This window comes from Desmodus rotundus, chromosome 2 (genome assembly GCF_022682495.2).
Source record: "Desmodus rotundus isolate HL8 chromosome 2, HLdesRot8A.1, whole genome shotgun sequence".
NCBI lineage: Eukaryota > Metazoa > Chordata > Mammalia > Chiroptera > Phyllostomidae > Desmodus > Desmodus rotundus.
Window position 1 is genome coordinate 192,626,320 of NC_071388.1, and position 20,738 is coordinate 192,647,057.

Here is a 20,738-nt window from a genome sequence, read left to right on the forward strand (position 1 = left end):
AACAGATCAAGTGTGTGTTCATTAAGAGGCTGGCTATTGAGGGTTATAGAAGAATAAGAGTACAGAGAAGGTCCCTGAGGACTCTGACTTAGTTGGGGAGATATGGACCCATCCTGAAAAGTTCACTGGACAGACACCACAGAGTTCCAGCTGTCACCAGCCTGCACAGGGCTGTGATAGCAAGCTCAACACCATGTCAATTACCACTTGCAACTGGACCAGGATGTAGGGCGAGTGTTGTTCTTGACAGCAAACTTCCAACTGGCTGGCAAACCCACTTGGTAGAATGCACTATGTTCTGAAGTTGGGTTTTGTATTTGAGTCATTCCACCCAGGTTCAGGTAGAAAGTGGGTAGACCTGGCTGCAAAAATGTGTGCTCCGCCAGCAAGAATATAAAATTTAGAATCCGACAGCTACTATGAACTATTGGAGTTGGATTTGCTGAAAATAGAGGAACTAGAGAAGGCATTCAGTTTCTGGAAAATGTAGGTGCTCTGCCCCTTTACTAACTTTGATCTTAGACGAGTCACTTAGTTTTTCTGAACCTCAATGTTCTACTCTGCGAAATGGAGATGATGAGTCCAGCCCTACCTCCTGGACACAATTGTTAGACTCCGATGAGATCACTTGAAAACCATAAAGCACTGTAGAAATACCACAGTTCACCACTACTGATTAATCCTAAATAACATAGGCCTTTCAGGGCAAATCCCACTTCCAATACTACCTGGCCTACCTGTGACAATATTTCTTTTCATATTTGTACCTCTGCCATGCGTGGACATCTTTTCGGTAGCCTGTGTCAGACAGGATATCTGTAGAAAGCCTAGAACCACATCTATCTGATGGACTCGATCAGGAAGTGAACAGCCTGCCTTACGAAGGGTCATGTGTAGTGTTTGTCTGCTCTAACAACTATTCGCACTTTTCTTTTAAAATTAATTTTAAGTTTTAAAATTTATTAATGACACATTCCTCTCACAGACTGAAATGTTGTAAAGTTCCCTCTGTCGCAATCTGTATCCCTGTCCCCTTTCTACCCGCCCCAAGGTAATCATTCTTAGCAACGTGGCACAACTTTTTACTGGACACAAATACACACGTGTGCCCCTATGGTGTATTGTGTGTCATTTTTTAGTAATGAGTTTTGTTTTATTATAGAAGTACTCATTAATCTATCTGCAAGCTTTTTCCATTTATGTCTGGGAGACCTATTCTTAGTACACCTTGTTCTTTGTAACTGATGTATTCTATTTCTCAGTTTTCTAGGGATACCTGTGTTTTTGTAGTGCTCATCTTCCTGGAAATTGAACACCTTCATGATTTCCCCGGTTTGGGGTAAACGGGACCCTTGACGTTGGTAACAACGGCACGCAGCCTTCCAGCTCCGGCTTCCAGACGGCTAAGACCACATCTGGCAACCTCATTTCCTGTTGCATTCACGGGAGGGCTGTGAGCGTTCCTTTTTTTAGAGTGATGCTAGATTATTTCTACAGCCCGAGTAGACGCCAACGTACCCACCACAGTCAGCAACCTCTGACACTTACCAAGAACTCCTGGGCACCTGATGTCAGGGAGTAGGCAGTCCCCTGGGATGACTGGTGACTCACAGACCCATCAGCTGCCTGTTTTTTAGGTAGAACTGCTGGCCTATGTTTTCACATTTTTCCATGGTAGGGAACACTGCAGGGGTGTCATCTCTGGGCCACACTGGAAGAAGAAGACTTGTCTTGGGCCACACGTTGAATACATTGCTACATGTCATCACCAAAAAATCTCATAATGTTTTAAGTAAATTTAAGATTTTGTGTTGGGCCACATTCATAGCCATCCCGAGCCGCATGTGGCCCATGGGCTGCAGGTTGGACACCCCTGCTCTGGAGTCTGCTTTGAAAACAACTAGTGTATTCGAAGTCCTCATTCTTTAAGAATTTACTGATGACTTCTGAGCATTGGAGCAAAAGGCATATGCAGGGGGAACAAAAAAGGAAAATCAAACTACCTCCAACACATCATTAGAGCATGCCACAGAGAAAGCTAGGTTTGCAGCAACGTAGCACAAGCTGGTGTCATTCAGTTATTCATTCGACAAATACTTCCTGAGCCGGGTACTGGAGATACAATGGTGAGCTAGAATGTAGGATCCATTCACAAAGACAGATGCTTTGTTTTGTTCTTTGCATTATCCCCAGCACCTAGAACAATGCAGATACATAGTAGGCATTTAACAAACGTGTTGAATAAATGCATGAAAACAGAAAAAAAACTGTTTAGTGAACCCAGAGTTGGCCCGCAAAGTTTTATTTAATTTCTGAAGAGTCTGTTTATGAGCTACCTAAATGCAGTGGGGAAAATCTGGAGAGCACTGTCTTCTTTAGACATGCCTTCCTTGGTCTGTCATGGAACTGACTGCTCTTTCAGAGGGAGGGAATGCTCCTACTCAGCAGGCTGGAGTCTCATGCCCTCCCTTGTAGTGCTCAAGTGAGGAAGAAGGGGGAGACAAGAAAACAAAACCAACTGGATGAAGATTGGGAGAGTTTCCTAAGGAAAATCAACTGGGGCCACCAAAAAAGGGAATGGTGGCTGGTGAGGCAAAAACAACAACATCCACTACACTCAGTAACGGTAGCTGCCGATGCACTGACTCAAACATGCTGTGTGTGTCCAAGGAGCTCCTGCCGCCTGGAATGGACAGAAAGGACTCCAACCTGTCATTCTAACAGGTCCTACATCCAGGATCTCAGACCAGAGGGGCTTTCTGCAAGAGGCACTTCAGAATCCCAGTGCGTCCCCTAAAAATTCAGATAGTTCGCAGATCAGTTCAACAACATCTACTCCCAAAACTAAAGAGAGAGAGAAACTATTCCACTGGATGTAAAGGAACTGGATGTGAGGCTGTTGGCACAGGCCGAGGTTCTCAAAGGGTGATCCTAAGCATCTGCATCAGAATTCTTAGGGATGCTTAATGAAACTCCAGATTCCTAGACCCTACACGAGAGCTTCTGGTTTGTAAGCTCTGGAGTTGGGGCCCCAGAATCTACCATCTTATCAGGCTCCCAAATAGGGCTGGGGCTTGGGTGAGGCTGATGGGGAGTTTAGGGTGCAGCATTTAAGGAGGCGCTGACTCTTGGGGCAGACCCTGAACTGACCCTGAGAGTGAGCATGTCCTTAAATGCTGCTCCCCAGGTCCCTCACCCCCTTGCCGTAGTCCTGGCCTACTCCAGATGCTGGAGAATTCTGAGGCATGCTGTTATGGACTGAACCCCTCCAAAACTCATGTGTTCAGCATGTGACTGTATTTGAAAATAGGGCCTTTAAAGAGGTAATTAAGGTTAAATGAGGTCATCAACACAACCTGACTGGTCTCCTTACAAGGAGAGATTAGGACACAGATACAGAGGGAAGAACAAAAGAGAAGCCAAAGATAGAGGCCTCAGAATAAAATCGATCCTGCTGACACTTTGTTCTCCTACTTCTAGCCTCCAGAACTATGAGAAAATAAATTTTTGTTGCTTAAGCCACCAAGTGGCCACTCGCGCGCACACAGACAGTTTTGAGAACTGTTCGCAAGGTGGTTAAGAGCATGGGCTCTGGCATCATAGTGCCCCCATGTGGTTGCAGTGAGGATTAGCTGAAATAATACCCACAGAAAGCACTTAGTACAATTTCACGGAAACCAGGAAGCACTCTGTAAATGTTACCTACAGTTATTGTTGTTAATGAAGTATACATACTTTGGTCAGACTGTACCCCATTGCTTCACATAGCCAAGTGTGACTGCTTAAACTACTTCAGTTCAACACATACTTATTGAGTAGCAACTTGGAAAAGCACGGCAGTGTGCTTAACCTCTTGTGGAATACAAAGGTGAAAAATACTCAGTACTCATCCTCATTGTACTCCCCAGGGCAAAACCTGGAAAATTATAACTGAAATGTTCTGTATGTATCTGTGCCCCGAGGTACCCATCCTTTTGTTTTCTACAGTGTGCTCTTACCTTGTCCCGGCTTTCCCCTGTGTAACTATCCTGTCACTTCTACCTATGCTCCCACAGCTAAGTACTCTGCCGTTTTTAACTATACTCTCACCATAATTATACTGATCTAACAATATTCCCATGTTAACTATATGCCTGCATCTAACTGGACTGCGACAGCTACCTATCCTGTTATAGCACTTTTCAATGCCCAGAACAGCCCCCCTGATGTGACCTGAAACCTGACCGTTACCTACCTCCCTACAACCCCAAGTATTCTACACTCTCCAGAGTCTGTCCATATTATACCTAACTAAAATTCAGCATAAACCTGGGCCTGTCCATCGTGGCACACCTGTCCCTAATTTAATTAAACTCTACTTAATAAATATTACTAAGCACCTGCTATATGCAAAGTGATACCTGGCTACCAAATAGAAGACATGCATCAAAAATGATGATATTGGAGCCCTGGCTGGTGTAGCTCAGTGGATTGAGCACAGGCTGCAAACCAAAGGGTCGCTGGTTTGATTCCTAATCAGGGCACATGCCTGGATTGTGGACCATGTCCCCAGTACGGGGTGCATGAGAGGTAACCACACATTGATGTTTCTATCCCTCTCTTTCTCCTTCCCTTCCTCTCTCTCTAAAAATAAATAAATAAAATCTTTTAAAAATGATGATATTGGAGAATATATGAACAATGTTCATAATTGCTATGAAAGACCTCAACTTTAAGTCCAAATCCTATCAATCTTAGCATTAATAAAGAACATATGCCATTGGGTGTTTGGTTTTTCATTTATTTATATTACTTCTTTGTCCAAAACACTCCCTGAGAGACATAAACAAGTCAGAACCCTGTAACTTTCTACACAACCAAAACCCCGGGTAAATCTCCCTATAATTCAGGGTGTCAAACTCATTTTCACCAGGGGCCACAGCAGCCTCGCGGTTGCCTTCAAAGGGCCAAATGTAATTTTAGGACTGTATACATGTAACTGCTCCTGAACTAGGGTCAAGGAGCTCAGCACTGCCTCTGGGTAGAAACAAGGTACAGAGCCACATAAAACAAGGTGGAGGGCTGGATTCTGCCGGGGGCCCTGTGTTTGCCGCCTGTGCTGTAAAGGTTACATAGTATACAAACCTTCCTGTGGTTCTCCATGCTGCCACCTCATGGGCTTCCATTGTAAGTGAACTGCAGTTTCTTCAGAGACAGACCAGACTTGGGTTGGAAAGCTGTCACTCAACAGAAGGAAAGTGGCTGCAGCTATAATGCCTGTACAGACGTTGATCTTAAAGGGTCAGCGCTATATTCAAGTGAAGGCTTTACACTGGCCCTAGGTTATACCCAATGGGTTAGGGCACTGCTGAATTGAGCAATGAGTCCTCTCTTTCCTGGGCTAGCAGGTGCCAGACATCACTAATTATCACTTTACTTTTTCATTTTATCTTACTGAGCATTGCTACTGATTTGTTGTCCTGAAATCCATGGAAAAGTGCATAGGACATTACATATATTTCTTAACTTATGTAAAAGAGTGATCCAGCCTTGGCTGGTGTGGCTCAGTGGATTGAGTGCTAGCCTGCACACCAAAGGGTTACCGGTTTGATTCCCCGTCAGGGCACATGCCTGGGTTGTAGGCCAGGTCCCCAGTGGGAGCCACCTGAGAGGCAACCACACATTGCTATTTCTCTCCCTCTTCTTCTCCCTCCCTTCCCCTCTCTCTAAAAATAAATAAATAAAATCTTAATTAAAAAATAGAGTAATCTCAGGAACTACTATAAAGGACACATGGACAAAATCAAGGGGGAGAGTGGAGGTGGGGGAGGGAGGTGGGTTCAGCTGGGGTGGGGTGGAGGGATGGAGAGAAAAGGGATACAACTGTAATTGAATAACAATAAAAATTTTTAAAAATGAACTTTAAAAAAATAAGAGTAATCTAAATAAATAATTAAAATGGAAGAGTTGTGTTTAACTTTATTGTTTATTTTGCTTTCTATCTACTTAAATAAATCTGTCTTGGAAACAGCTCGATGAAACAAACTAAGAGGTGAGAATGCAATTCCCCAGAGGGGAGAGCCGTCTGGTGAAAATTCCCTCTGGTAAATGGGCTATAAGAAGCAAAAAAAAAAAAAAAAAAACTATGTTGCTCTGCATAGTAGTGGAGGCAAAGTATAAGTTGGTGTGAGGAGCAGGGAATGGGGAGAAGCCAGAACTGAGAAGAGGAAGCAAGAATGAGGGAGGCCAGTGTCAGAAGAGCATCGATAGTGACCCATGTCGACCCCACACGCCAGCACTTAGAGAAAGAGTCGAACTGGCAGATGCTTACTGTTCTCCTTGGCCACGCTGAGGCCCCCTGTTAGACATGCCATGGGCGCCCTTTCCACGAGACTGTGAAGTCTTCTAACTTAAGGCTAATAGCTCCCCTCTCCCTTCCCATGCTGGGCATCACCAGGGTCTTCTCTCCATCAGCTCTGTGTCAGTTGTTTCAGTTTAGAAAGGCCTTGTCACTTTGGGTAGGAATTTTACACTGAGCTACCCTCCTTATCTCTCAGATCCTCCCCGCCTCACTCCAGCCTCCATCCCAAATACCCAGAAGATATGATAGGAAAAAAGGGGGTGCTTACAGAGAAGGCCTCTAGTAACCAGAGCAAAAGGGCAATGCTTCTTCGCCGAGAGGAACTGCAGTCCTTCACTGGACACCTCATGTCATCACGCAAGAAATCCGGCCTCACACACTGGCTTCCCAGCGAAGCCGACTCAGAGGTGGAGTTGGCTTCCAGGAGGGTTGGTAGGGAGTGCTCATGGAATCAACAGCTGGGAAGAGAATGGAAGAAAAAGGAGAGGGACTGGGACCCAGCCAGCCCTAACTGTCACTGGTGAAGGGGTTCTGGCCCTCCCTCAGGACAGAAATCAAGAGAGGAGGAAAAACAGGCTTAAAAAAAGAGGAGGTTTACTGAAAACAAGATGGAGGGAGGGGAGAAAAGGAGCTTGAGGCACCAAGGGAGCACACACTAGCGGAGAGTACGGCTCCCTGAAGTGCTTGCTGCTGGGGTCTGGCTTATACAGCGCTGGGTGTCTTCAGGTGCGGGGTGGGTCTCTGTTCCCAGGCACCTGCGGTAGGCTGGCACCAACAGGCACAAGCACACACACATTGGTGAGAGGAGTGCCTGATGGCAGCTGGGATTTGAACCCAGGCAGCAGACTCTAAAACCTATAACTCATAGAAAGAGAGAGTCCACCAAGAGTTCTGTAGAAATGGACAGAAAAGGGCAAAACAAGCAGGGGGACGGGATGCAAGGAAGCCATAAGCAGAAAGGTTGTTAGTAACCTCAGCAAAGTGGTCTCAATCTGGAGAGAGTTTCAGGTTTCAAGCTGTTTCCTTTTAAGTAACTGACAGCTTCAAGGAGAGCAGGTTTGGAGGCCACAGATGGAGTCAGGCCAGAGGGCCTTGCTACCTGCGGGAAGTGAGAAGACACCCAGGAATGCAGTGCTGACACTGATAGCATCAGCACTTGGCAGGCCCCCACACTCTGGCTCCTGCTAGGGCACAGCGCACACATGCCTCTCCCTCTACATGGAGAGTGAAAGCTGACATTAACCCACAGAGAGCCTTGGTTATCATACAAACCATAAATAGCATTGTCTGCAAGACAAGATTCAAAATATCCCTTTAGATATTTGGTGGTTTACACATCTGTTTAGGTAACTCTCAAAGTAAGGACTAGGAAATCACATACTTTTCATGTAATGTACGTTTCTTGAATATGCTTTGGAATCTTCCTGCTAGTTGATCTTATTTCAGGAAGCTACTTCAGTGAAGTGAAACCCTTGTAAAATAAGGAGTGCAGAAGATACACTAAGAGGAAAAACTAAAGCTCAAGTTGAACCTTTGCCGCCAGGTCTTGAAATCCCAAAAAGGCACTGCCAAACACAAGGTGATGCTTTTTGGACCCAAGTCCCTGGGTCATGTTAAAAACAAATGGGGCCAAAACAGTTACAGGATATGGTCACATGGCAGCCAACAAAACACACAGCTTAGATCCTGCTATGAGTTGATTGACAGCTCTGGATCCACCAGCACATTTGCCCTCAGATGCTCCCAGCCAAAGACTGAACATAGCCAAGCTGTTAATTCAGGCCTATTCCTGCGAGCTGTGGGGCCACACCAATGGGTGACTAGCTCAAGGGCTTCCCATCAGCCTAATCGACCCTTTCTTGGCCTGTGCTGTAGTCTGAAATGCTACCTTCTCTCTCTTCTTCCCAGTCATCAGAACTTCATTACAGCACACTCACGGGCAGCCCAGCAAGACAGTGGAGAGGGAAAACCTCGCTAATGAGTAATCTGTAGATGATGCAACCTGTATTTTTCTTTCCACACTGGAAAGGAAAAGAGCCAGAAGGGAGAATATGTACAGCCGGCCCAAAGCCTGGTCGTTTGGCCAGAAACCTAAAAGGAAAGGACAGAAAGGTTGGAATACGGGGGGTCCTGGGCCAGAAGCCCAAACATTGGGAAGTGGGCAGAAAGTGCTATTTTTATCTCACACAGGCATGCCCCCCAGAAAGTATCATTGTGGAAGAGGCACAACACAAAGTAGACCAGATGACTCAGTCAGCTGGTGTTCCCTGGCCTTTATCATCTGCCACCACAGAACTGGCATAATGGGCACAAGAATGAAGAAAAACTGCAGACTTCTGGCCAAAATGGAGGTGTAGGTAGACACGCTGTGCCTCCTTGCACAACAAAAAGAAAGACAACAAATTTAAAAATAAAAAAACAACCAGAAATGCCAGAAAATCGAACTGTATTGAAGTCCAACAAACAAGGAGTTAAAGAAGAAATATTCATCCAGACCTGTACGAGGGGTAGAGACGGGCAGCCGGGAGGAGAGGACTTGCAGCAAGGCGGTGGCTAGAAGACCTGGGTGGGAAAGACAGCGACTGGTGGAACAGGTGCTCCCACATCTTTGTGCAGATAAACCGGAACAACTGGGGAGAGAGACAGACCTGGCAACCCAGGGATCCAGCACAGGGAAATAAAGCTTCAAAACCCCTGACTGAAAACACCTGTGAGGTTTGAGGTGGCGGGAGAAACATCCAGCCTCACAGGAGAGTTCGTTGGGGAGATCCACAGGGTCCCAGAACGTACACAAACCCACCAACCAGGAATCAGCACCAGAAGGGTCCAATTTGATTGTGGGTTGCAGGGGAAGTGACTGACAACCTGCAGAAAACGGAGCAAGGGGCACTGTTCCCTCTCAGACCTCTCCCCCACATAAGCTTCACAATGGAGTGACCTGGCTTGCCCCGCCCTGGTAAACACCTAAGGCTCGGCCCCTTACTACGTAGTAACAGGCATGCAGAGACCAAAAAAAAAAAAAAAAAAGGCCCAAATGAAAGAACAGATCAAAGCTCCAGAAGAAATACAACTAAGTGATGAAAAGATAAGCAACCTATCAGATACATAGTTCAAAACGCTGGTAATCAGGATGCTCACAGAATTGGTTGAATATGGTCACAAAATAAAGGAAAAACTGAAGGCTATGAGAAGTGAAGGAAAATGTACAAGGAACCAACAGTGACAGGAAGGAAACCGGGACTCAAATCAATGGTTTGGAGCAGAAGGAAGAAAGAAACATTCAACCAGAACAGAATAAAGAAACAAGAATTCAAAAAAATGAGGAGAGGCTTAGCAACCTCCAGGACATCTTTAAACGTTCCAACATCCGAATCATAGGGGCGCCAGAAGAAGAAGAACAACAGCAAGAAATTGAAAACTTATTTGAAAAAAATAATGAAGGACAACTTCCCCAATCTGGCAAAGGAAATAGACTTTCAGGAAGTCCAGGAAGCTCAGAGAGTCCCAAAGAAGTTGGACCCAAGGAGGAACACACCAAGGACATCATAATTACATTACCCAACATTAAGGATAAGGAGAGAATCTTAAAAGCAGCAAGAGGAAAGGAGACAGTTACCCACCGAGGAGTTCCCATAAGACTATCAGCTGATTTCTCAAAAGAAACCTTGCAGGCAAGAAGGGGCTAGAAAGTAGTATTCAAAGTCATGAAAGGCAAGGACCTACATCCAAGATTACTCTATCCAGCAAAGCTATCATTTAGAGTAGAAGGGCAGATAAAGTGCTTCCCGGATAAGGTCAAGTTAAGGGAGTTCATCATCACCAAGCCCTTATTATATGAAATGTTAAAGGGACTTAGCTAAGAAAAAGATGAAAAGTATGAATGGTAAAATGACAACAAACTCACAGCTATCAACAACCGAACCTAAAAAAACAAAAACAAAACCAAACTGAGCAAACAACTAGAACAGGAATAGAATCACAGACATGGAGATCACATGGGGGGTTATCAATGGGGGAGTGGGAGGGGAAGAATGGGGAAAAGGTACAGAGAATAAGTAGCATAAATGGTAGGTAGAAAATAGACAGGGGGAGGTTAAGAATAGTATAGGAAATGTAGAAGCCAAAGAACTTATCTGTAGGACCCGCAGACATGAACTAAAGGTGGGGGGGGGGGGGGATGCAGGTGGGAGGGGGGTGTGCAAGGCAGAGGAGAATAAGGTGGGGGGAAATGGGACAACTGTAATAGCATAATCAATAAAATATATTTTTTAAAAAAGAAAAACTGCAAACAGGCCCAATATCATGGGCTCCGACTTAAGCAAAGCCAATGTAGTTGCAGCTGCCTCTGAATGTCCACCCTGTCCACACAGAGACCAATGCTGAGCCCCAATATGGTGCTCTTCCTTTTTAAAAAAAAAAAATTATAGAAAAGAGAAGGGAGGGAGAAACAGAGGGAGAGAAACATTGATGTTCTAGAGAGACATTGATTGGTTGCCTCTTGCACATCCCCAAGTGGGGACCTGGACTGCAACTCAGGCATGTGCCCCAACCGGGAATTGAACCAGTGATCCTTCAGTTTGCAGGATGATGCCCAGCCCACTGAGTCACACCAGTCAGGGCTGGCACTGTTTCTTAAGGAAAGCAATAGGCTGGTTGATGCTAAGGTGGCAAGTGGGCTGGCTACAGATTCATTGTGTCTCAGGTCTGTGAAAATGTGTCCGGGCCCTTTAGTTTTCCCTCTGCCAGCTGGCACTGAGGCTTTGTCAGGAGAGGGCTATGGAGAGACATTGCGTGAGGTCAGGGCTTTGTATGTAGACTCCTGTAGTGCAGGCGGTGGTGGTGCTTGGTGGACAGCAGCAGGAACGTTCCGGGACATCTTCCTCACGTCCTTGTGTAGCAAAGGACTCTGGTGAGACACCTTCCAAGCATAGTGTCTGTCCCCTAGCACCCTAGATGGCAGATTTCAGGCAAGTTCCACCAGCAGCGCACCCCAGTGACTGCTCAACCATCAAGTAAGCTGGGCGATGCCCTCCCAACAAGGTCTGGGTATCAGCCAGGAGGAGGGATGGGAGGAGGGGAGGGCTCTTCATCTCAATCCTAGATTAGTAGCTGTTCCTCATAACTGCTATTCCCATATTCTTTAACATTCTTTTCACTTCCTACTAGCCAACCCCTCATTACTTCAATCCCCTGTTGTAATTAATAATTCGTTATATTAAACTTTCCCTGTTCAAATGATCATGTGGCATCTGTGTCACTCCTCATAGTGATGGATATTCATTTCAGGTTAAGAGTTTGCCTTCCCTGCTCACAAGGGCTCAGGTGCCACCACTGTTGGGCTTATTGCACAAAGCCAAATCCATAGGCATAGACCCAACCCAGTACAGTGCCCAACCAGTAAAAGAGGTGTGTGAGCGGGTCCCTGATCACGGAACAGTTGATTGCATCACACACTACACTTCCAGAAGCAGCCAGGCTCAGAGGACTAGAACAGCCAAGGCACAGCTGCCTCAGAAAGGAGTACCATCTGTCAGGATGGGGGTCCCCAGTGGCTTTGGAACATGTCTGGGAACCAATGAGCAAAAGAGTAAGTGGCCCTGCTTACCATCACTCCTAAAGATCCATGGCAGGACTTTGTGCTTCCCATCCTGGCAATTATGGGCCCTGCGGCATGGGAGGTCTCTGTCCCAAAGGGGGCAATTCCTGCCAGGGGACACAGCAAGGTCCCACTGAACTACAAACGATGGCTGATTACAGGGTCCTATGGACTCTGTGTCCAGCCACCAGCTGGTGAGAAAAGAAGTCACCATCACCAGCCAGAGGAGTCAGAGAGCTACCTATAAAAGCAGCTCTGGCCGTGGGGACAGGAAGGGGCACATGGGGAACCCAGATAGCCCACCAAGTGTCTCCTGGCGTCCCCTTGCCCCATGTGACTGAATGCACACTTGCAGTGAGCCTGGCCTCAAAAGGTATCAATTTGCGGCAATCTGAGATGCTTCCTGCCAACTCTTCTCTTTCCTCCTCTTTACAGGTATTGGTCTTGCATCACAGGGAAACCTCTCATTGACTTCTTGGGCTCCCTGCCCTTCACCCTCCACAGGCAGATTCCCCAGTAAGTCTCATGCATATCGTCGTTTTGGCATCTGCTTCTCAAAGGACCTGAATTAACACAAGCCATGGGCAAAGGAGCAGTGTGGCGGGGAGGGACAACACCCACAAGGGTCATCTTTGTCAACAAATTCTTCTAACATGAATAATTGTAGAATTGTTTTTGTTTTCCTCTAGATGTCTTTTTCTTTCTGTTACATGCCTATAGCACCGCAACCTGACCCTTTATAGCACTTAGAACGTTTGGGAATTTTAAACTTATCTGTGTGGCCTGGTTAATGGTTCTCTCCCTTTGTCTCTACCAATCTCTTTGTCAGGCTCCATGAAGGCAAGGTCCATGTGTATTCTGTGTATTCTGCTTTTCAGTACCGCGTGCCCAACTCCTACCACAATGCTGACCAGATTGTAGTAGGGGCTCCAGATTATTCCCTGAGTGAATGATTAAGCCTATTCGGAAATATTCATTCTACAGTAAAACTTACTAAGTGTACTAGCAAAAGAACTCTGTTGATGGGGCACTGTTACGATACATCCAGAGGTCCTAGAGATTGATTCTAGAATATAGATAATGAGGGACTGTGCAGGGATGGCCTAACAAGGTCTAATGAGGAGTTGTAGCTAACTTTAGTGCTGTGTAGGGCGGGCTCCATGCCGTAAGCAAAACTAAACAAATGTCAATGCTATGGAGACATAACGGGGCATTAGCAGCCATCAGCATGAGGTATTAATAATTTGAAAAGCAAGCCTCACCTCTTCTGTCTTCTGCACTGACCTGTGTTAGGGCTGCCCTGTCCTCTAACATGGCTTGTGATTCTAAGTTAACTATGATATTACCATGTCCAGAAGGCCCATGTTAAATCCTTGTCTAGAAGGAAAAGAGCATTTCTGATTTTTCCACATTAGTAGCATGGACACAAAATTTAAGGCTGTGCTCACTCTCAGGGGCAACTGTGCACCCTAGACATCTCATCATCTGTGCCCAAGTCCCAGCCCTGCTTTGGGAACCTGATAAAGTGGCAGATTCAGGGGGCCATCCCAAAGCTTGGTCAATCATATACAGGCACTTAGAACTGAGAGTTACTGATAAAGAAAGGGAAATATCTACTATACTGCATGAGTGAATAAGTCCATTCAAAACTTAATTGATTCAGACAAAAAATAAACATAGGTAGTTTATAAATGGCATTTCAGAAATCAGGATAACTGTCAGAAAGGATCAACTGAAGGCAAAATACTGAACCCTAATACATTATTAATTAAACATATTTTTTGCATACAAAAGGAAAAACAGGAGAAGAGGGACTACTTTGGATTGAAAAAATATCAAGACACACACCAATCACTGCAAAAAAATAATACTACACATAATTTTATTCTTCTTCTGAATTAAGAGGGTTTATATAAATTCGACTTCATGAACAAAACAAACCACATGTTGATAATTGTCATAAAGCTTTATTGATCCCAAGTATTTGCAAGGCAAAATGAATCACTGTGTGATTACAATTCTCCAGTTATCAGAATTGTAATGGCCCCACAATTTAGATTTGTTGTCTGCCTCTACAAGTAAACCTTTTGGGAGAAGTTATTTCACTTTTCAAACATCTTTCCAGAAATAAAAAGTATAATCATAAAGTATGTGTCCATTCTTAAAAATGTTTTAAATCACTGGCTAAAAAGTATTGATTGAGACTTAAAAATGCATTTATATCAGGAATCATTTTTGCATAGACAAAGTTGATAATATGAAAAAGGCACCAAAAGATTTTTCCACACAAATTACAAACTCCTATAAAGTACACAAGTGTGTTCTGAAGATGTTAAGGCATCTGGGGACAAAAGACAGATCCTTCTTTCCTTAGAGATTGGCTTTAAGCTTTGAAGACTCTTTCATCTTTTTGACAGCAGAAAGGTCCCCCATTCCCTCTGGCCAGTTGTCATGATCTGTTAAGTGGAAAACTTCATATCACTTGCAAATCTATTAACTTTATAAGTCTCCCAGTTTGCACCAAACCCTCTTGGTATTTTCCCTGGTTCACTCCTTTTCTCAGAAAGAAACAAGAAATCATTAGGACACATAGCATAGGTTTTGAGAAAATCCTGGATTTGATTCCCAGCTCTGCCACTTAGTAGCTTTTCCAAATTTGGAGAAGTTACTCTTCCTGAGCCTCGGGTTTCTCCTCTACTGAAGGGGATAACCACATCTATCTTTTAAAGTTGTGAGAATCAAATGCGACACCCTATGCACGGCACTTGGCACATTGTAGACTTTTACTAAATATTACTTCCTGAGTAGCAATGATGATTTTAACACAACATACTTACGTTGTACCAGGAGCTTCTAGTGGCCTCCCCAGCACGCAGTCCCTCATCTCCTCCCTCCAATAGCCCGTTCACACTCACAACTCCATGAGGTTCGGGGGAAGTGACCTCACTTAGACAGCTGGCTGCTGACGGACAGATCTCAGCCAACCAATGCACCCATCCCCCTGGGCATGGTTATTGGCTGGGGATGCTCATTTGCATAAACTAGTCCAAAGCAGAATGCATCTCAGAGTTTTGTTAGAAATGTTGAAAGAAAGTCATTCCCCTCCCTTTTCTCTCTGTCCAGATGGATGCGAACAAAGAAGCATGTAGCTTTAGGAGCAGCAAGAAGCCATCCTGCCAGCAGGAGAGTTAGTCTTAAAGCCAACGTGATAGAACTAAAAAGAGAAGTAAAAGAAAAAAAAAATTGTCCTTGATGATATCTTTGAGCTGCTGATTCAAGGCAACAAATTCCTTTATCACTCAAGCCAGTTTGAGTTGCATCTGAAAGCATCCTACTGACCCAGGGCCTTAAATGTGCATTATCTAAGTTAATCCTCCCGACAGTTTACAAAATCAATACTATAAGTGACCCCACTTGATAGAAGAGAAAACGGAGGCTCACAGAATATAATCTTCCCACGGTCACACAGCTAATAAGGGTAGAGCCACGTTGCACGCCAGGCATTCTCACTCCAGGGCTGGCAATCTTAAAGAAAACACTACAGCGGAAGGCTGAACATTCCCGCTCATAATTTTGGGAGGGTATAAAGTTAAAAAATAGACACGACTGCTTTCCTTACAAAATTTTTAGAATATTTTCTGCGTAAACATGTAGGCATTTCTGTGTCTCCAACGGAGATCCTTAAAACCAAAGTATCTTATGTCCATCACCACACTGATGTCATTGGTAAAGAAATACATGTGGGAGGAGAAAGTACTAGGGAATGTCACAATTCCATACTAATCACTTATTAATGCAAGGTCTTTAGCCTTGGTTAGACTGTTAACACATGAAAGAGCAGGCTGGACCTGGGTCCCTGATATGAAATTCAAAGACATATTTTAATTTTCTACTGGCCACTTAATCAACTATCTTGAGCAACAATTTGAATACATTTGAATTTTATGTCTTTTTCAATATTTTGGGAGTGATTAGCTTGGATGTGCCATTTAATTTCTGTAGATTTGTCATTTTTAAAATTAGGGTATTGGACTGTCATTTTTTAGGACCCTTTCAAACCCCAAGGTCTCTGGCCTGGCCGTGAGGTACACACATACATACATACACACGTAGACATTTGTGTGTAATATCCGTTTTGGTAAAGCCTTCTAAAACTACTGTTTGGTGTATCAAAAATGAATAGAGCAAACTCATAGAGTTTCATTCAATATATATCCCCAAGAGAGTATAAAATAGCACCATAATACCCCCTCAACCCAATAGGTCTGATTCTTCTGCTCAGATGTACAAATCACTTACCAGAGGAACCAAAGAATTCAGTCTAAAAACATGGCAACTTTTTGCCTTTATTCTATCCCTCCTTGTACAGATAATACTCCTACTGAAAAAATTTTCAAGGTTTAAATTCTACCAACCTATACATACAAAAAAACTTTTTAACTATGTAAAGCTAAGTTTTATAAATAAAGATACTTATGATATTTTTGTGATGAGAAACATTTCCTTTAAAAATCATATCATGAATAGAAACATTTTACACAAATATGAAGCACTATGAGAGAAAACTTATCTCTTAATTAAAACACTTTGAAAATGTGAACATGAAAAGGCATAAAGTGAGTGACTACTCATTTCTTGGCTGCTCACCTGGTATGTCATACATGGGATTACCCAAAGACTGGGCCCCATCCACAGCCACTACCTGTCCAGTGATAAAGGAAGCTGCTGGAGACAGCAGGAAGCATACCACGGAGGAGACCTGGAAATGGAAACACAGATAAACACACCGAAAAGTAGACACATCTCATTTTTGGCTGCTTCCCCATCCTGAGTAAACACGTATCAGAGCACATGACTCAACGTGGATTCTACAGTGTACATGCACCATAACCTGACAGTACATGGACAACGGCCTATTTTATTTGAGCGTCACGAAAATCAGGTAAAAGACTAGGGTGAAGATGGCAAGATAGGACGGAGCCTTTGATAGTGTCAAATAAGCTACATGATGTGAAGAAGCCAAAGTAAACACAGGGCTTAGTTTTGGCTCTTCTCCTATCGCAAATGACTCAATTTGTTCCATACCTTTCATGGCCCAACACTATGTTATTTTTCATTACCACCGTGTGTCTTTTATATTTGTGTTTTTTTATATTTTATATTTATATTTGTAAAACAATGACATGGCACTCTATGGTCCTGCAAACCGAAACCCCAGCAATGCAGACTAGAGGGGCTTTCTGCAAGAGGCACTTCAGAATCCCAGTGCGTCCCCTAAAAATTCAGATAGTTCACTGATCAGTTCAACAACATCTACTCCCAAAACCAAAGAGAGAGAAACTATTCCACTGGATATAAAGGAACTGGATGTGAGGCTGTTGGCACAGGCCGAGGTTCTCAAAGGGTGATCCTAAGCATCTGCATCGGAATTCTTAGGGATGCTTAACGAAACTCCAGATTCCTAGACCCTACACGAGAGCTTCTGGTTTGTAAGCTCTGGAGTTGGGGCCCCAGAATCTACCATCTTATCAGGCTCCCAAATAGGGCTGGGACTTGGGTGAGGCTGATGGGGAGTTTAGGGTGCAGCATTTAAGGAGGCACTGACTCTTGGGGCAGACCCTGAACTGGCACAACCCTGAGAGTGAGCATGTTCTTTAATTTTGTGTCCATGCCTGGCTCTCCTCACTCTGGTCCTGGTCCTGTACATAGCACTGTAGCTACATCTGTTTACATGGCTATGCCTCTTTGAGACTCTGAGACGCTGGAGGGCCAGCATAGCTTGCTCTCCATCCTTGTGCCCCCAGCAGCTAGTATGGAACTGAACTGTCTAAAACAGAGGCTACCGGCTATACCGTGCTACCAAAACCTTTTCATACGGCCAGTCTGAATTGAGATGTGCTGTAAGTGTAAAACGCACACCAGATTTTGAAGACTTGATATGAAAAGAGAATGTAACATATCTCATTAATAGTTTTTATACTGATTATATGTTGAAATGGTAATGTTTTAAATATAATGGGTTAAATAAAATATTAAAACCAAGTTCACCTTTTCTTAAGTTACTTTTCTTAAGGTGGCTACTGGAAAGCTTAAAATTACATATGTGACTTATTATTTCTGTTTTTGTATTTACTTTAGAATTAGTAATTTACAAGTTCCCATATATTTAGGGAAGGGTAGAGAGGTCGAAGATTAGCCACCAGACTCATTTTACCCTGTTTAACCAATCAGTGGCAACTCAGCTGTGAACATGTTTTGTTAGTCAACAAATCAATGAAAGCTCCTCAGGTCTGAACGTCAGCCAGTTAGGAAGCCTCTCTCCAATAAGCTCCTTTCTACATCCAGCCATAAACAACCTTCTCACTCCAATAACCACGACCTTTGGAAGCCTGCAAACCCCTGAAACCACATTTCTCCCCAGAAAAAGCAAAAGACCAGCAGTCTAGTCTGCTCAGAGAGACTGATTGCCTGACCAGCAATAAATGTGGCTTTATGCTGAATTTTGTTTCAAAGATTGAGTGGTGCCCTCATCCTTCTACAGTGTTTTGCATGAATGAGCACTTAATAAATGTATACGGAACGACAGAATCGTTATGCATCTCTTCCCCCAGGTGAGGGGATGGAGTAATACCTAGCTCCTAGTACAGTCTTTACCCACAGACTAGGCACCACTAAATACTGAATTGAAAGGTGAAACACTTTGTAAATATTCATGATGCCTGCTTTATTTTTTTATCTGGAGCTCAACATGGAGCTAAATGGCACTAATACAATTTTGATAATTACCACATTAACTAGGCATTATTGTAGTATCTTCAGATGAAGTCTTCTTAATTTTCATTTTAATGGAATCCATTTGGTTGATGGACTTGAAGCACTAAGCCACTCTCAAGACTTTTATTAATCAATAAACACTAACAGAGACTAGTAACTTGCATCAACTTTATCTATGTGGATAACATTTCTTTTAGCTCAGTTACCTGTGTTCAGCTCTGTTTATTAAAGAACATATCTCCAGGGTATTAAGTAAGCTTGGGTTTGAATGCCAGGACCCGGACCTATGTATGTCGTTAGGCAAATTACTGAACCTCATTGTCCCTTAGTTGCTCAATTCGTAAAAGTGAGTCTGCAGGACATCATGAGCCAAGTGAAGGGTCTGCATGTCGTGCATATCCCTTTCCAAGAGATATGAACAGACACCATGAGGGGTCAAGGCAGCTCCTTTTGAAGCTGCAGCTACATTCTGCAGCTCCTGCCTCCTCCAGGGACTGTCACTTAAAAGAAGGCAACTCACTATCAAGCAGTTGGGTCAATGGCCTGGTATGAAAATTCTGCTCCAAATGGGACATTGCTGGTACAATCAGAATATCTTGGAAACATGACCTAGGGATGCTAGGGCATAATCAGGTGGAAGCCAGAACTCTCCTTATTATGTGTCTCACAGCAGCTGCCATCACTTCTGCTTCCCTTAACCACCAAACCTTTTGAAGGCAATTGCTATGTTATTGGTTAAAGCATGATCAGCAAAACCCTGGCTGTACCTAAGACCTTTTCAGGGAACTGCAAGGTCAAAATGAATTTCCCAGTAATACTAAGTCCTCATTTGCCTTTTTCACTTTGTTGACATTTGCACTAACGGTGCCAAAGCAATGGTGGGAAAGGCTGCTGGAGCCTCACACGCGCCATGGCAGGGACACAAAACTGACCTAGAGACTCTTATACTAGTAGCCATTATATTCCTCACTGACAAGCACTCACGGAGGAAAAGAGCCCGTTTTGCTTCAGGGTGTCCTTTGTGAGGCAGTAAAAATTGTTAACTGTATTAATCTCGACCATTGAGTCTACACCTTTTTAATAATATCCTTGTATGACAAAATAGGAATCACACATTAAGCTCTTCTGCTGCATATGGAAGTACAACGGTCACCTTCAGGGAAAGAATGTGTGGTTGAGATGCGAACTGAACTAGACATGTTTTCCACGAAAAAACATTTTTTACTTGAAAGAACAAAGTACAGTTATTCATACTTGGACACTGGACAGGCATTTTTCAAAACTTAGAATTTTGGAGACTTGCACTTGTCACCATGAACTTGACAATTTTCTAACATTTAAAGATTTTTCTCAAGGGCTTGGTGGTGATGCTAACAAATGTGATCTCTTGGTGCACGTCAACACTCGGAATTGTGTGTAGACGTTTAGAAGATCTGTGTAACTCAGTGAACCCATGCTTTCCAAAAGATCAATGCCTGATTTTATAAAATCCTCTACAGCTCAAAGACTCAGACAAACTGCAAGAAAGACCAATGGATTTTAATGTAACAGAGAACAAAACATCCACTAACATGGTTCCAGTTTCCATACTGCAAATAATCTCTAAACAATTGCCACTTTTTTGAATAGTAAGGAGAAATATTCACAATTATCTGAAAAGGCTATTTAAATGCTCCTCCGTTTCCAACTGTACATGTATGAAGCCAGGTTTTCTTCAGATGCCTCAATCAAAACAACATGTTCCAACAGATTGAAAGCAGAGGCGGATATGAAAGTCCAGCTGAATTTCTAGTAAGCCATACATTGAAGAGATTTATAAAAATGTAATACGAATGTAAAAAAATTATTTTCTTTTGTTTTTGAAAATATACTATTTTTCATCAAAAATTTACATATTAACATGTAATATCTTACTGTTAATTTAAAATAAATTTATAAATATATCTTAAATTTCTCAATTTCAATGCCTAATACAATAAATATAGATAATATTATTCACATAAACAAAAAGAGTGTTCTGTATAAAAT

At 43.4% G+C, this 20,738-nt stretch overlaps 1 protein-coding gene and 1 long non-coding RNA gene across 3 annotated transcripts in view; both read right to left on the reverse strand.

Moving 5' to 3' along the window:
- Positions 1–1,267: 1,267 nt before the first annotated feature.
- On the reverse strand, positions 1,268–9,291 carry LOC123480165 (uncharacterized). The gene is made up of 3 exons (XR_008426211.1): positions 8,837–9,291; positions 6,609–6,798; positions 1,268–2,196 (listed from the first exon to the last, which is right to left on the reverse strand). It is a non-coding gene; the product is annotated as an uncharacterized lncRNA (long non-coding RNA).
- A 4,592-nt stretch (positions 9,292–13,883) lies between these two features.
- PECR (peroxisomal trans-2-enoyl-CoA reductase) overlaps positions 13,884–20,738 on the reverse strand; it is a 30,779-nt gene continuing 23,924 nt past the window's right edge. For both annotated transcript variants that reach the window (XM_053919056.2, XM_024563900.4), the window contains exons 7-8: positions 16,584–16,695; positions 13,884–14,392 (exon numbers count right to left, since the gene is read on the reverse strand). In XM_053919056.2, coding sequence (XP_053775031.1) covers positions 14,307–14,392; positions 16,584–16,695 — 198 coding nt within the window. In that variant the 3' untranslated portion in view covers positions 13,884–14,306. The remainder of the gene's footprint in view (positions 14,393–16,583; positions 16,696–20,738) is intronic.